Source organism: Sceloporus occidentalis, unplaced genomic scaffold (assembly GCF_023333645.1).
Source record: "Sceloporus occidentalis isolate IW3139 unplaced genomic scaffold, rSceOcc1.0.p SCAF_4, whole genome shotgun sequence".
In the NCBI taxonomy this organism is placed as follows: Eukaryota; Metazoa; Chordata; class Lepidosauria; order Squamata; family Phrynosomatidae; genus Sceloporus; species Sceloporus occidentalis.
This window is the reverse complement of record NW_028316984.1, coordinates 39601196-39613792: the sequence shown is the minus strand read 5'-3', so window position 1 is coordinate 39613792 and position 12597 is coordinate 39601196. Positions and strand designations below refer to the sequence as shown.

The following is a 12597-nucleotide window of genomic DNA, read 5'->3' as shown; positions in this document are numbered from 1 at the left end:
TTCAGTAAAAAGAACCTTAAGTACAAATTACATGCTCAGCTCAAATGGTGCCCATTGCCATTCAAGTAAAATGAAATCATATATTAGAAAAACATGAATTATGACAGGTGATCCAAGACTGGTGTTTTACATCAGCAATTCAATCAATCAAATTTTATTGCTTTTGACCAAAGGTCATTGCACACATCAGCAATTTGTAATCTTTGTAATGTTTTAACTTCATCCTACAGCACAGAATTCACTATGGTATGGTATGTAGCATGTCCTATCAATGTCTCTCCTTTGCATGTGTTTCTCCTCTTCCACTTCCCTCATCTAGTCTTTCTCTCTGTCCTCTTCCTTCTATTTCAAAACATAAGAAACTAAGAAAAGAAAATGGTGGCTGTGTTACCAAGGCAGCCCATTTTAGGATTGGAGAATGATCTGAAGATTACTCTCCTAGCTTCACTATTTATGCCATAAATATTGCTGTATGAAGGGAACTTCAAGAAATTTCTTCTGAGGACTCCCAAAGAAATATAACCATTTATGCAACATGTCTGATAGTATCTAGGACATATCAAGAACTAAATTGTAAATAATTGTCTCTAAAAGAAGTCACATCTATCTTCTCTTTCACTATGAATTTTTTTTCTCAGTAAAATCCTTAGAACAACTTTATGGAGAGGTTTTTGCTTGATGGCTGAATTTTCCTATCTTTCCAGTTCAGCATGTACAATTTCAGTTATGAGTTCAACTATTTTTTAATAATTTTTCTAATTATAAAAAGCCTCCTCACCATTTCCCCAACAATACAAGCCTATGCATGCTTAATTAGAAACAGATTCCACTGCCAAGTAAGGATGTGCAGAACAGCAAATCAATAAGGAGCAAGGATAAGCAATGTCTGGATATAACCTGATGAAGACTAGACAAATTAGGTGCTCTGAAAATTACACTAGCTGTATAAATGGAAAACTACATCACAAAACATAGTTACTATTGGTCTATTCAATTCTAGCCAACTACTGGCATAAACAACAGAAATTTGTTGCATTCATAGGCTAGAATATCAGAGGCCACCAGCTTGGTCATGTATAGAAAGGTTGAATCTATATACCTGCCTGGTGTATATAAGCAAGCCTGTCTCATGGTTGAAAGAAGTGGCACACGAACTACTCTGTGCATTACAGCGGGACTGTCTCAGATTATAGATTTTGGACTTTTTGTCTAGGCTGACTATCACTGACTAGCCATTATTTTATTCAATTCACTTTCTTGAATCAGTGTATACCACAACTCAAGAAGGATGTGGATAAGCTGGAGCATGTCCACAGGAGGCAACCAAAATGGTGAAGGGTCTGGAAACCATGCCCTATGAGGAGTAGCTTAGGAAGTGGGGTATGAAAGAAAAAGTTAAGGGATGATATGATACCCAAGCTTGTTTTCTACTGCTTCAGAGACCAGGACACACAGTAATAGATTCAAGCCACAGGAAAAGAGATTCCACCTAAGCATTAGGAAGAACTTCCTGATAGTAAGAGATTTTCAACAGTGGAGCACACTGCCTCACAGTATGGCGGAGTCTCCTTTTTTGGAGGTTTTTAAACAGAGGCTGGATGGCATCTGATGGGAGTGCTTTGACTGTGTATTCTTGCATGTCAGGGGGTTGGACTGGATGGCCCTTGAGGTCTCTTTCAACTCTATGATTCTGTGATTCAAAAACATGCAAGTGGGTGTCATTGCATGAAGCAGAATAACACACACACACACACACACACACACTGGTTGGACCACAAGCCATAGGTGGGGTGTAATTTCCCACATCACTGTGTTCTGAACATCATACTTACCACAAGAGGAGGGCTCATCTGAGCTGTCAGCACAATCTATTGCTTGATCACAGTACCAATGAGCAGGTATACAACGGCCTGATGAGCAACGAAACTCGCTACTGGAGCAGGTCAGTGAGACTGAAAGGGTGAGAAGAACAGTTCTTAGCACATGAACTGTGTTTTGGAGTAGTTCTCACACTTCAAAGGTATTAATTATCACTGTAAGAAGTTTGTGAAATAGGTCAGTATTGTTATCTTCATACTGAGTGAGGAATTTGTGGCTCTCCAAATATTGCAGCTCCTATCATCTCTAATGACTGTGCTGGGTAGGGCTGCTGGGAGTTGCAGTGGAATAAGACTTCGAAGGCCACCTTGATGTTGTGGACTGGTGAAGAGTGGTGTTAAGCCTGGTAGAGAGCAATTAATGAAATCACAGAGTGCAGAAGCTGTGTGGGCTCAGTTCTCAAACTGAATCTTCAAGCCTCTATAGAGCACTAGGTCTCCATGATAGAAGCCCTCTGGATGGGAACTGATTTACATGATCTCAATGCTTTATGTAGCTCTGAGCACACTGCTGGCAGTATCACAGCTGGCTCCAGAGGGCTGTAAGGCTGGACATTTGCCAGAGCCTTGAGACTAGCAGAGGACTCATTCTAACAGTGCAATCCCTTCTATTTTACCCAAAGTTTTCTGAAGATCAGATCCAGGTGAAAATAATTCTTTATCTGTACATCCCACCTCTTCTTACCCCTAAGGAAATGGTGGCTAAAGGCCCCTCAAAATCCCAAAGCCAGCACTTTGCAAAATGAATGCCAAATGATCATAATGATAACAAAAGGGTCAATGTGGTATAACAGCTGAAGTACTGAAACAGAATTGTAGAGACCTGGCCTGAGAGATCTAAAGAGTCTTCCCTTTAGAGACCTTGTGGCTAAATCCAGTTGCCATCCTGACTAATTAAGCCCATTAAATCAATGGGAACTTGGCAAATCAACACTTTTGTAATTTCTTTTCATTCAGTGAGTCTCACACAGTTGGGCACTGAAACATAGTTTAGGTCAGATTTCTGTTTTCAGTTTTAGTTTCCGACAATTAACTGGTATGTTCACATCACACATATATGCAAACTATGTCTACTGCAATGCTAAAAACAAAGAACAATAGCTACAAGAATGTTTGGCTCTTGACCAGAATCAAGACACAGGAGCATGAAGTGGAGGTGCATAACTGAGAAATCCATTAGCTTACCACAGTGAGTAGGGCTCTCATCACTCATGTCACCACAGTCATTATCTCCATCGCAAAGATAAGTCCGGGGAATGCATATGTTTGTGCTTTGACATTTTGTGTATCCAGACTGACAAGTACGTTCGGCTTTTAGAAAAAAGGAAATAAGAGGAGGAGTGAAGAGTTTAATTTTCTTCTTCCTCTCTTAAAATGTAACATACCCTGGATTTTTAAATTTTGAAAGTAACCACAAACTGTTTTTTTTAAAATAAGAGTTGTTATCTGGGACTCAGTTTCAAATGTACTGTTACATATCATGCAATTAGTCTGAGAATGATTTAATACACATTTTTCTCTGAGGGTAACAATTAAGCAACCTGGTCACCATTCAATCAGTTGTTCTCAGTATAATCACATACCAAAAATAGTACAGGTATTAATCCACTGATAAATGCTCATAATTCAAATTACATAAAAACTAGTTAAACATGATTATGGCTCTCCTGTTGGCTTTCTGTGGGTATATAGGGGTAATTATCTAAAATGCAGATGTCCAACAAAAATATTTATCAAAATAATACTATACTGTACATTTTTATGCACAGTAGAAATTCTGTGCTTCACACAAAAGGGAGAGTAAATCATATATGGCAGAATGCAAGACAGCATGAGTGGTTTTCTGCCTGCACAGTAAGACTTTTTCCTCCTGTCCTCTGCCTGCAGCCCCCATCCATTGCTTCCCAAAATCTATCACCGAGAGTCCCTCAACCCTCCAGAGTAGATTTAGAGAGCATGAGGGAAAGGAAAATGACCACACTATAAACAGATGAAGCTAAATGGCTTATTTCACCATGATAATTGAACAATAGCAATGGAAACTAATATCGTTTGTCATCAATTTCACGTGTTATTCATCTTATTAACGTTGTCACTTTAAAATGTTTTACAAATATATCATAATCAGAAAACAGTAAATCTTTCATTCTGAATTGTTGCCAAACTCTAGCTAGGCCTCCCATGTATTCAAAATGATCACATGAGCAGTAAAGGTTCAAATCAATTCCCTTCTCCTTTCATTAAACATTAACTTGCTGTTCTCAGGATATTTATTATAATAATAATAATAATAATAATAATAATAATTATTATTATTATTATTATTATTATTATTATTATTATTATTATTTGTATACCACCCTATGGGAAACCAATCCGGGCGGTTGACAACAGTAAAATATAAAATACAACAATTAAAAACACTTTATCCCTCCCCCCCTTAAGACAGTATTAAGTATTAAACAGTATTAAACAGTATAACATATTAAAAACACAATATCCAAGAACATCTCCCTCTTAATTCAAACCAGTCTCCTTATTAGAAATAGCTCCACTGCTTCACAAAGCAACAAATAAACACCAATGCCATGTTGATTAAGTTTCCCACACACAGCAAGCCCATTTTGGCTTACGTAACTAGCCCTCTACAGCTTCTGAAATACCAAGTCAAACAAAGCCTTTTAGCTTTGTTTTAGCATATTATGGCCAGAGAGCAGAACCATTTCCCCTTTTTTGAAGTTCTGGGCAGGCAAGAAGGAAAGGACACCCATAGAGACTTACCACTGAATTATCAGTAGGCAGTCTAGGTTTGGCTTCATAGGATATACAAGCTTGACTTATGGTACATGCTAAGGAGTCCAATTGAACACAGTCAGGACCTACATTCACATAAAAATATACTGCACATGAAAAAGAGCAGGGACTACTTTTTGACTCATGAAAAGGGTGTTATTTATCATTCTCTTATTAATCCAGGGGCCTCTGTTATCAACAAAATTGTTTGATGTCACTCTATGACTGGCTGGTTCTTGATTGTGTCACTTGCATGAAATAGAATTTATCCAATGGAAAAGATGTGCACAGTATTATACTTGTCTCTAATAAAGAATTGTTGCCACACACGTAGAAGGGGAGACATGCACTCCTTTCCTCTTTCCCACTTCACTCACTGTGATTTCTGTACAGCACCATGGCATCAAAAATAGTGTCATGGCCCTTGCCATCATAGTAGTACTGATAACCATGGTTTCATAAAGAAATCAAGGCCAAAAGATAAGAATACATTTTTTACTTATTTTGTTTCTGGGTAAAAGAGCCACGGGACTAGTTACACTGCAATTATCATTCAATGGGAACATTAATATATTCTATAGAAAATATATCAAGAATCCCATTAATTTCAATAAATTCACAATCAGGTTGGTTTTGAACTGTACACTAAAGGTATGCTATATAATCCAGTCTAAATCACCACATCCTTGACATACAAACCGATTAGACCATTTCTGAAATGGCAACAGATAATAAAATAACATCCAATCAGTTTTCAAGATGCCTGTAAATTCAATTTGTGTTTAAAAAAATATTAGTTTCCTCTTCTGTAGCCCAAAGAATCAGATCCTAAAGGACAATATGTAGTTTGAATCAACTTACGGCAATTTCTCTCATCTGAAGTGCCATTATCATAACAGTTGTTTACACCATTGCAGACGTATTCAAGAGATATACACCTTCCATTATTGCAAGTAAATTCTGTGTGGGAGTCACAAGTTCGGAACAAGCAGCCCACCTCATCACTGTTGTCTCCACAGTCATTGTAGTGATCACAGCGATAAGCGTAGGACACACACCGCCCATTGCCACAGGTGAAAGCTGTTGGCTGACAGGTATGAAAGGCTGAAGGAGATAAAAGTGACAAAGAAATGTCATTGACAGAAGCGAAACTAAAGGCTTTGACAAAGACATCTAAAAAAATAACACAGTACTTGGGTTTGTTTTACCTGCCAGAGCAAACACGGCTGCAAAACGGACTGCATGTAAAATAAAATACACATCTAGAATCAGTCAAACAGAAAGCAAGTTTTTATTTTTGTTTTTATATGGACAACTGATACAGATTATTACAAATTCCTACAAGTCCCTTCTTGTCTTATATGAAAATTTTGTGAATGAAAGACAAGTGCAGATGGTAGGTACTGCGTTGTTCATAGTTAAAACATTGGAGATTATCAGAAGGGGGACGTGATGTCCTTGTCCAGTCCTTTTGTCGTCCTTGTCCCATCTTTCCCATGTGATCGCGGGAAGAACTTTCAGATAATATTGCATTGATCCTGCCATTGTCCTATCAATGGAATGGTCCCGTTCTTGCCCTTCATTTTGCATTAATGGAAAAACCCATTAATGCAATTCTACTTCATTGACAGGTTTATGACAGGATCCATGCGTCAAGTGTGGATGTCTTTTCGCACAATCGCTGTCACGGACTGGATAAGGATGGGCTTTGCTCCCATCCCCCATCTGATAATCTCCATTGCTATGAAGTTATAAAAAAATTAGTAATTAAAAATTCAATGGAAAACATGTCATTCATTTCTCTCTATCTGGTAGACCATATTTTATGTTCCATTTTATGGGTCCTAGACCTCTGAATGTCAGCAGAAAGGGTCAAATGTTTTCTAGCCTACTGTCCCCTTTACCTACTGTGAACACTGCTATCCATACACTTCCACATCAGCAGTCCTCCAATGGATGGACAGCTGAGCTACCAAGATGGCAGTCTGGACCAATGGCATGCAAGGTAGAAAGGGAAATAAAGGCTGACTTGCTATGCCATTTAAAATAAATTATGAAGAAATAAATAGTGTTTCAATAATGTAATTATTAGTGAGTTGAAGAAGAAAAGCTAATCATTTGAATAGCTCCCCTATCCCCACCCCCCATTCACCTTCTTGTTATCCTTCTGACTTCTAATGCTAAAATTGGGCAAATATATCCCACAACTTACTGAAATTAGTGTTGTATTTCCCCCCCTGCAACTGAACAAGGCAATTAAGTTTCAACAACTTTATGCCATGCTTTCCATACTGATCCACAGAAGAGTTTTATCAGCCTTTCAATTTTCCATCATGAGAACTGCATTTTGAATTAACTTTGCTCTTGTACACAGATCCAGTCACTGAGCCAACCATTCTCAAACAGAATAGATATTGGTTATCCCCTTTTCCTTCCAAGACATTTTCTACCAAATCAATAGCAACTGAGCAAGAGATTCTCATTCAATCATAGAAGTGCTTACCACACACACTTTCAAGCTCATCGCTGCCATCCCCACAGTCATTATCATTGTCACACTTCCAGCGCTCTGAGATGCACCGGCCATTAAGACAGGTAAAGAGTCCTCCTCCACATCTGGTGCCATTGTCCACAATACAATGTTTGTTGTTATTAGCTAAATACCAGCGTCCTTCAGAAGGGCACTGACACTCTGCACCAGCTGGGCCTGTATTTGATTAAACAAACAACCACAAAATATTAACAGAACAACACCGCTATCTTAAATGTTTCATGCAAATGCTAATGTTAAGTCTCTAATAAAGTTTTCTCTCTCTTTCCTTCTCTCTCACTCACTCTTTCTCAAGCACACACAATTTAGGTACATTCTCCTATATCACAATAGCCTCTGTCCATTAATTATAATATTTTGTTCATGTACTCTGTGCCCAATAACAAAAAGAAATCCCCCAGACTTTAGTGTTTTCAGGACTGTCTTTTTTATAATTTGTGCAGTGTGTGTACTATTGAGAATTCTAGGAAGGGCTTTATCCATTGTTCTTTGCAGCTCATTGTGGCATCTGTGCCAAGGTGTTCCCCCCCCCCCCCAAAAAAAAAACCTGAATTATCACTAACCGAATTCTAAATGGCATCTATGGATATTTAATTGCCAACTTTAAAAGCAGACAAAGATAAAAGGGCAGTTTTGAAAACTGATCTCCTAAATACAACCTTTGCTGGACTATATTATAAGCACTGTTGTTGACATCTATAATGACTAGTGTGGAGAAACTGGATGATAATTGCAAAGAGAGGAATGCTGAAAATATTTCAGAAACCACAATCTGGACTTTTTATTTGAAATCCATTGGCACAAATATCTTTAATTCTTTAGAGGTATGAAGAAAAACATATATACACACATGCTTGGAAGGCTCTGTTTACTTGGACTATTGGTTCTCTTCCTGTGTCCTGAGGGCTTGCATCCTAGTCTCTTCAGAATAGGTGACCAAGGCTTGTACCCAGGAAGGGAAAGGCCAAGGTACCAAGGATCTGAATCTTTTCAACAGCTACTACTGAGATTGCTTCAACCAGTTCGATAATTGTCCACGACTAATAGACCCCACATTCATGCCCAGTTAAAGTATCAATGCCACTACCTGACTGTCAAGGCCCAGCTATCTGTATGCACATGCACTCTGGCCTTTTGAAACTGCATTCTGACTGCCTAGAGCAAATACATACTAATAAAATTATCCAAACCAGTACTGTGCGAAAATATGAAATAAGAATTCTGTGAGCTGATTAGATATTTTGTTCAAACCCAGCACTTTTATCCAAATAGATGTTCAGTTTGGTATTCTTGCTGTCAGAGATTTTACCTGGTACACAGATGTGACTACAACCACCATTAAACTGGTTACAAGGATTGGTACACTGGCGTTGCTTGCTTTTGGACCAAACATGAATATCCATTGGTCTGGATGGTAGGTTTGAGATCATAACAATCTGATCTGATCCATCATATTTGTTGGCACGGTAAATACTCCGGGTATTCCAGTCTGTCCAATAAATGTGTTGATCAAACAGGGTCATCGCAAATGGATACAAGGCAGTGCTAATAATAACTTCACGATTCACACCTGTAATGGAGCTGCGCTCGATCTTCTGTCTAAAACAAGTAGGAAATATCAGCATTTGAAAGCAAATCATTCTAACATTCCACACATTTTAAAAGTTTCTACAAATGTCATGGGGAAATTATGACAGATACATAAAATCTCATTGTTGAGTTAAATTAAAGACTCAACAATGTATGGCATTGGATGGCTCATCAGAAATCAATTTTATTGATGTCAACTGTCAATGGGGCTTGCTCTCAGGTAAGTGAGTACAGCATTGTAGCTGAAGTCTTACAGATGAAGGTGCTACAAAATCCACTGCTGTTAATTTCAAGACATTTCTGTAACCTGTAACAATCACATGGTGATCGATATTATTAAGGTTATTAATTTAGATCATTACCATTAGCAAAGAATGCAGTTTCTACTGAAGGATGACATATTATTTATACATATACCACATACACCTGTCTGGCAGAAATGCTGGAAGTGCTTATAATATTTTTTTAAAAAATTTTTAATCAACCAAGTAACTAACTCTAAGCAAGTGAAATACAAATACATACAAATTTGCATCAGCCCAATAAAGCTGCTGCTCATCATAATCCAGTGTAAGTCCATTGGGCCACACCAAGTTGGTGCCTATTATGGTGGTCCTGAAGTTTCCTCCAAGTGTTGCTCGTTCTATTTTAGCGCTGGCACTCCAGTCAGTCCAGTACATGTACCTGTTGGTGACACAGTTGAAAAAGGGGCCTTGATGTCATATCATGGAGCCAGAAAAGGAACCTACTTTCCAGACATGAATGGAAAGGATTTATGGAGAGAAAGTTGAATGGGAAGTCGAAGGCTTTCATGGCCGGCATCCATAGTTTTTTTGTGGGTTTTTCAGGCTACATGGCCAAGTTCTAGAAGGGAACGTCAGGGAGAAACTCTTCTAGAACATGGCCACATAGCCCCCCAAAAAACACAAAAAACTAAAGTTGAATGGTTTATTCTATGACTTGACAAGAGGGACAGGGGGCAGAATATGAAAGCACACAGTATCAGGCGAGGACACTAATGATTCGATTTGACTTTATCTAATTTGTGGCTTACCAAATACTCCCTTGTGCCAAGCTACAAAACATGGTACGTTGAAATGCTGAAGAGACATTATAAAATGTTGCACACAGCACTTTGTGCATGGTCAGACAAAGGCTTATTTCACCCAACTGGGTGGTTGGATTTGTCACATTCTGGTTCCATGACCTGGCTCTCTTCACACTCAACCACACTTGATACAGCTTGTAATTATTATTCGCGCCTCCCACCCAGTTTACCTCATTGCCAAGTAACTGGCAAAGAAAAAAGTAAAAGCTAAGGAATGACATAGCAGTAATCAGAAAACTATCTTATTACGTTGCTCAGCTGGAAATCATGGTCAGAAGTCAAATGAATTAGCTGTACAGCCACACACCAGAAAGAGCAGTTCAAGTACTTAGAAGCAAGATCCCATGGTTCCTGAAACAAGGAACTCCATTCTTCCTTATAAGGTTCATAGGCTATAGTAACCATCATTGCTCTTCACAGAAAATCTCTATATTTCACTGTGTCACCTAGGCACGTTAGAAGAATTCAATCTACCTACCTACACAACTTTTGAAAATGAGTGTGTGTGTGTGTGTGTGTACACACACACACACACACACTTTATCATGCTGTGTTTTTATTAGTTCTAAGACTTAGAGATGTGATATGATACTAAACTAGTGCGCGCGTGTGTGTGTGTGTCTTCAAGTCGCCCATTGAATAATGGCAACCCCGTGGATTTCACAGAGTTTTCTTAGGCAAAGTATCCTCCAAGGTGCTTTTCCCAGTTCTTCCTCTGAAATATAGCCTACAGCACCTGGTATTTGTTGGCATTCTCCTGTCCAAATACTAATCATGGCTTACCCTTCTTAGCTTCCAAGATCAGACAGGATCTGACCCAACACAGAACAAAGAACCACACAGAACCCATAGACATCTTCCCACTGCTGGCTTGGCATTTTCTGAAGATCACTTGCTGTACTACAGGTGTGAAAGAATTTTTTTTAAAGTTCATTCTCTCTCTATTACTGTCTCGCTCTCTCTCACTCTCTTTTTTAGACCAAGCCACACAGAGATGAGACAAATGAGAAAGCAGCAAGTAAAAGGAGTAAAATCCTAGCTAATGCACAAACAGCTCAGTGAGGAAAACAAGCCACGAATGGAGAAATGTATCAGTGAAGCAACTATAACATTAATTGAAGGGAAACTGAGCAATGCAAGAAGACACTAGTTCCACCCACTGAATCAAGTGTGGACCCAAGCCTATGACAGGACAAAGGTGTCTTACCCCAGCTAAAGGTCGTGAAGATGCTCTGAAGCACATAATTCCAAATATGAAACTGAGTAGAAGAACAAAGAGAAGAAAAGGGTATTTGAAAGATTCCCATATTAATGTTGGGAAGAGGAAACCAGGGAGAAAGCAAGTGATAGACACTGTTTGAACATGCAGGAGGTACTGCTTACCCTTGGCAAGGATCCAAGACAATGGCCCTTGGTCGTGGAACACGGGCCACCACAGAATGATTGGAGCCATCCACAGCCACTGAACTGATAGTCTGATTCAGATAATCACTGTAATAAAGTCTCCTGTTGATCCAATCAAAGGCTATGCCATCTGGAGTTCCCAAACCTTAAGATACATCAAATGGCACAACATAAAGAACAAATAAATTTCTGCATGAAACTGCTGTCTGATTAAGCACTATTCCTTATATAAAACCCCATCTTAATTTTCACTGACACCAGTGAGAAGTCATCTGTTTTTACAAAGACTTGAAAAAACAGCTTTTACTCTGTAAACGAATGCAATTAGCCTTCATGCTTGGTGAAAGGGTGAAACAGACTTCTTGAAACTTTGGCAGAAAAGCATGGCTATTATCTAGTTTCATGGCTTCTACAATATACCAGAGCACTTGGTTGTTGTTGTTTTTCATCATATAATTTCTTCATGTATTTTTCCAGAAACACATACATAAACATGACTATCTGTAGATGTATATATGCATATCTATTTTTGCATATATGTGTATGCATGTAAACATATGTATATTTCATGCAAACAGAACTGTGACCTTTTTAATGCTATTAGCAACAATCAAGGAAACAATTAATTTCCTCAGAAAAAAAGCATATTTCACTGAATTACAGTGACCTAATTGCATGCAAATCAATTTAGGACTGTAATTTTGATAATCACTGACACAGTTGGAGTATTTTCCTGGATCAAAAAATATTAAAAGTTCCAACAAAAAGTTAGAAAACATTATCAAATTTATTCAGACTATTTACAGTTTAGTATTATAACCCAGAAATATATAACAAACTCCCTTCTGAGTATTTACAAGACATTTTCCTAGGACTTCCAAGACACATGTTTCAAATTAGAGCTGTACATCCCAATTCTAATTATATTTCAAAGTAAATAATGATCTAAATCCAATTATTAGTAGCAACTAGAGTAGACCCATTGAATGAATCGTTTTACAAAATGACTTACTATTCAGTAATTGATTCAATGGGTCTACCCTAGTCAGCAACAGGAACTGAGCTTTAATAATAGTTAGTAATTGTGCTGTACAATTATTATTTTATTGGTTTTTATTATTTTATATTGGTCAATGACTGAATAAACGAATTGAATTGAATTGAATTGAACTGAGCCCCCATCTCCTTCTATCCAGAACTGATAGGGATGTTCTATCCAGAACTGGGGATGGCGTCTGGGTGGCCGGCATGTAGATGCCATGCCCCCACACCAC

The 12597-nt window shown here is 38.2% G+C and overlaps 1 protein-coding gene across 1 annotated transcript in view; it reads right to left on the bottom strand.

Moving 5' to 3' along the window:
* The window catches only part of LRP2 (LDL receptor related protein 2), a 203180-nt gene that overhangs the window by 69008 nt on the left and 121575 nt on the right, over window positions 1–12597 (bottom strand). The window contains exons 40-47 of the mRNA XM_089523031.1: window positions 11303–11468; window positions 9337–9495; window positions 8531–8820; window positions 7174–7377; window positions 5879–5908; window positions 5532–5774; window positions 3063–3188; window positions 1833–1952 (exon numbers count right to left, since the gene is read on the bottom strand). Coding sequence (XP_089379157.1) covers window positions 1833–1952; window positions 3063–3188; window positions 5532–5774; window positions 5879–5908; window positions 7174–7377; window positions 8531–8820; window positions 9337–9495; window positions 11303–11468 — 1338 coding nt within the window. The remainder of the gene's footprint in view (window positions 1–1832; window positions 1953–3062; window positions 3189–5531; window positions 5775–5878; window positions 5909–7173; window positions 7378–8530; window positions 8821–9336; window positions 9496–11302; window positions 11469–12597) is intronic.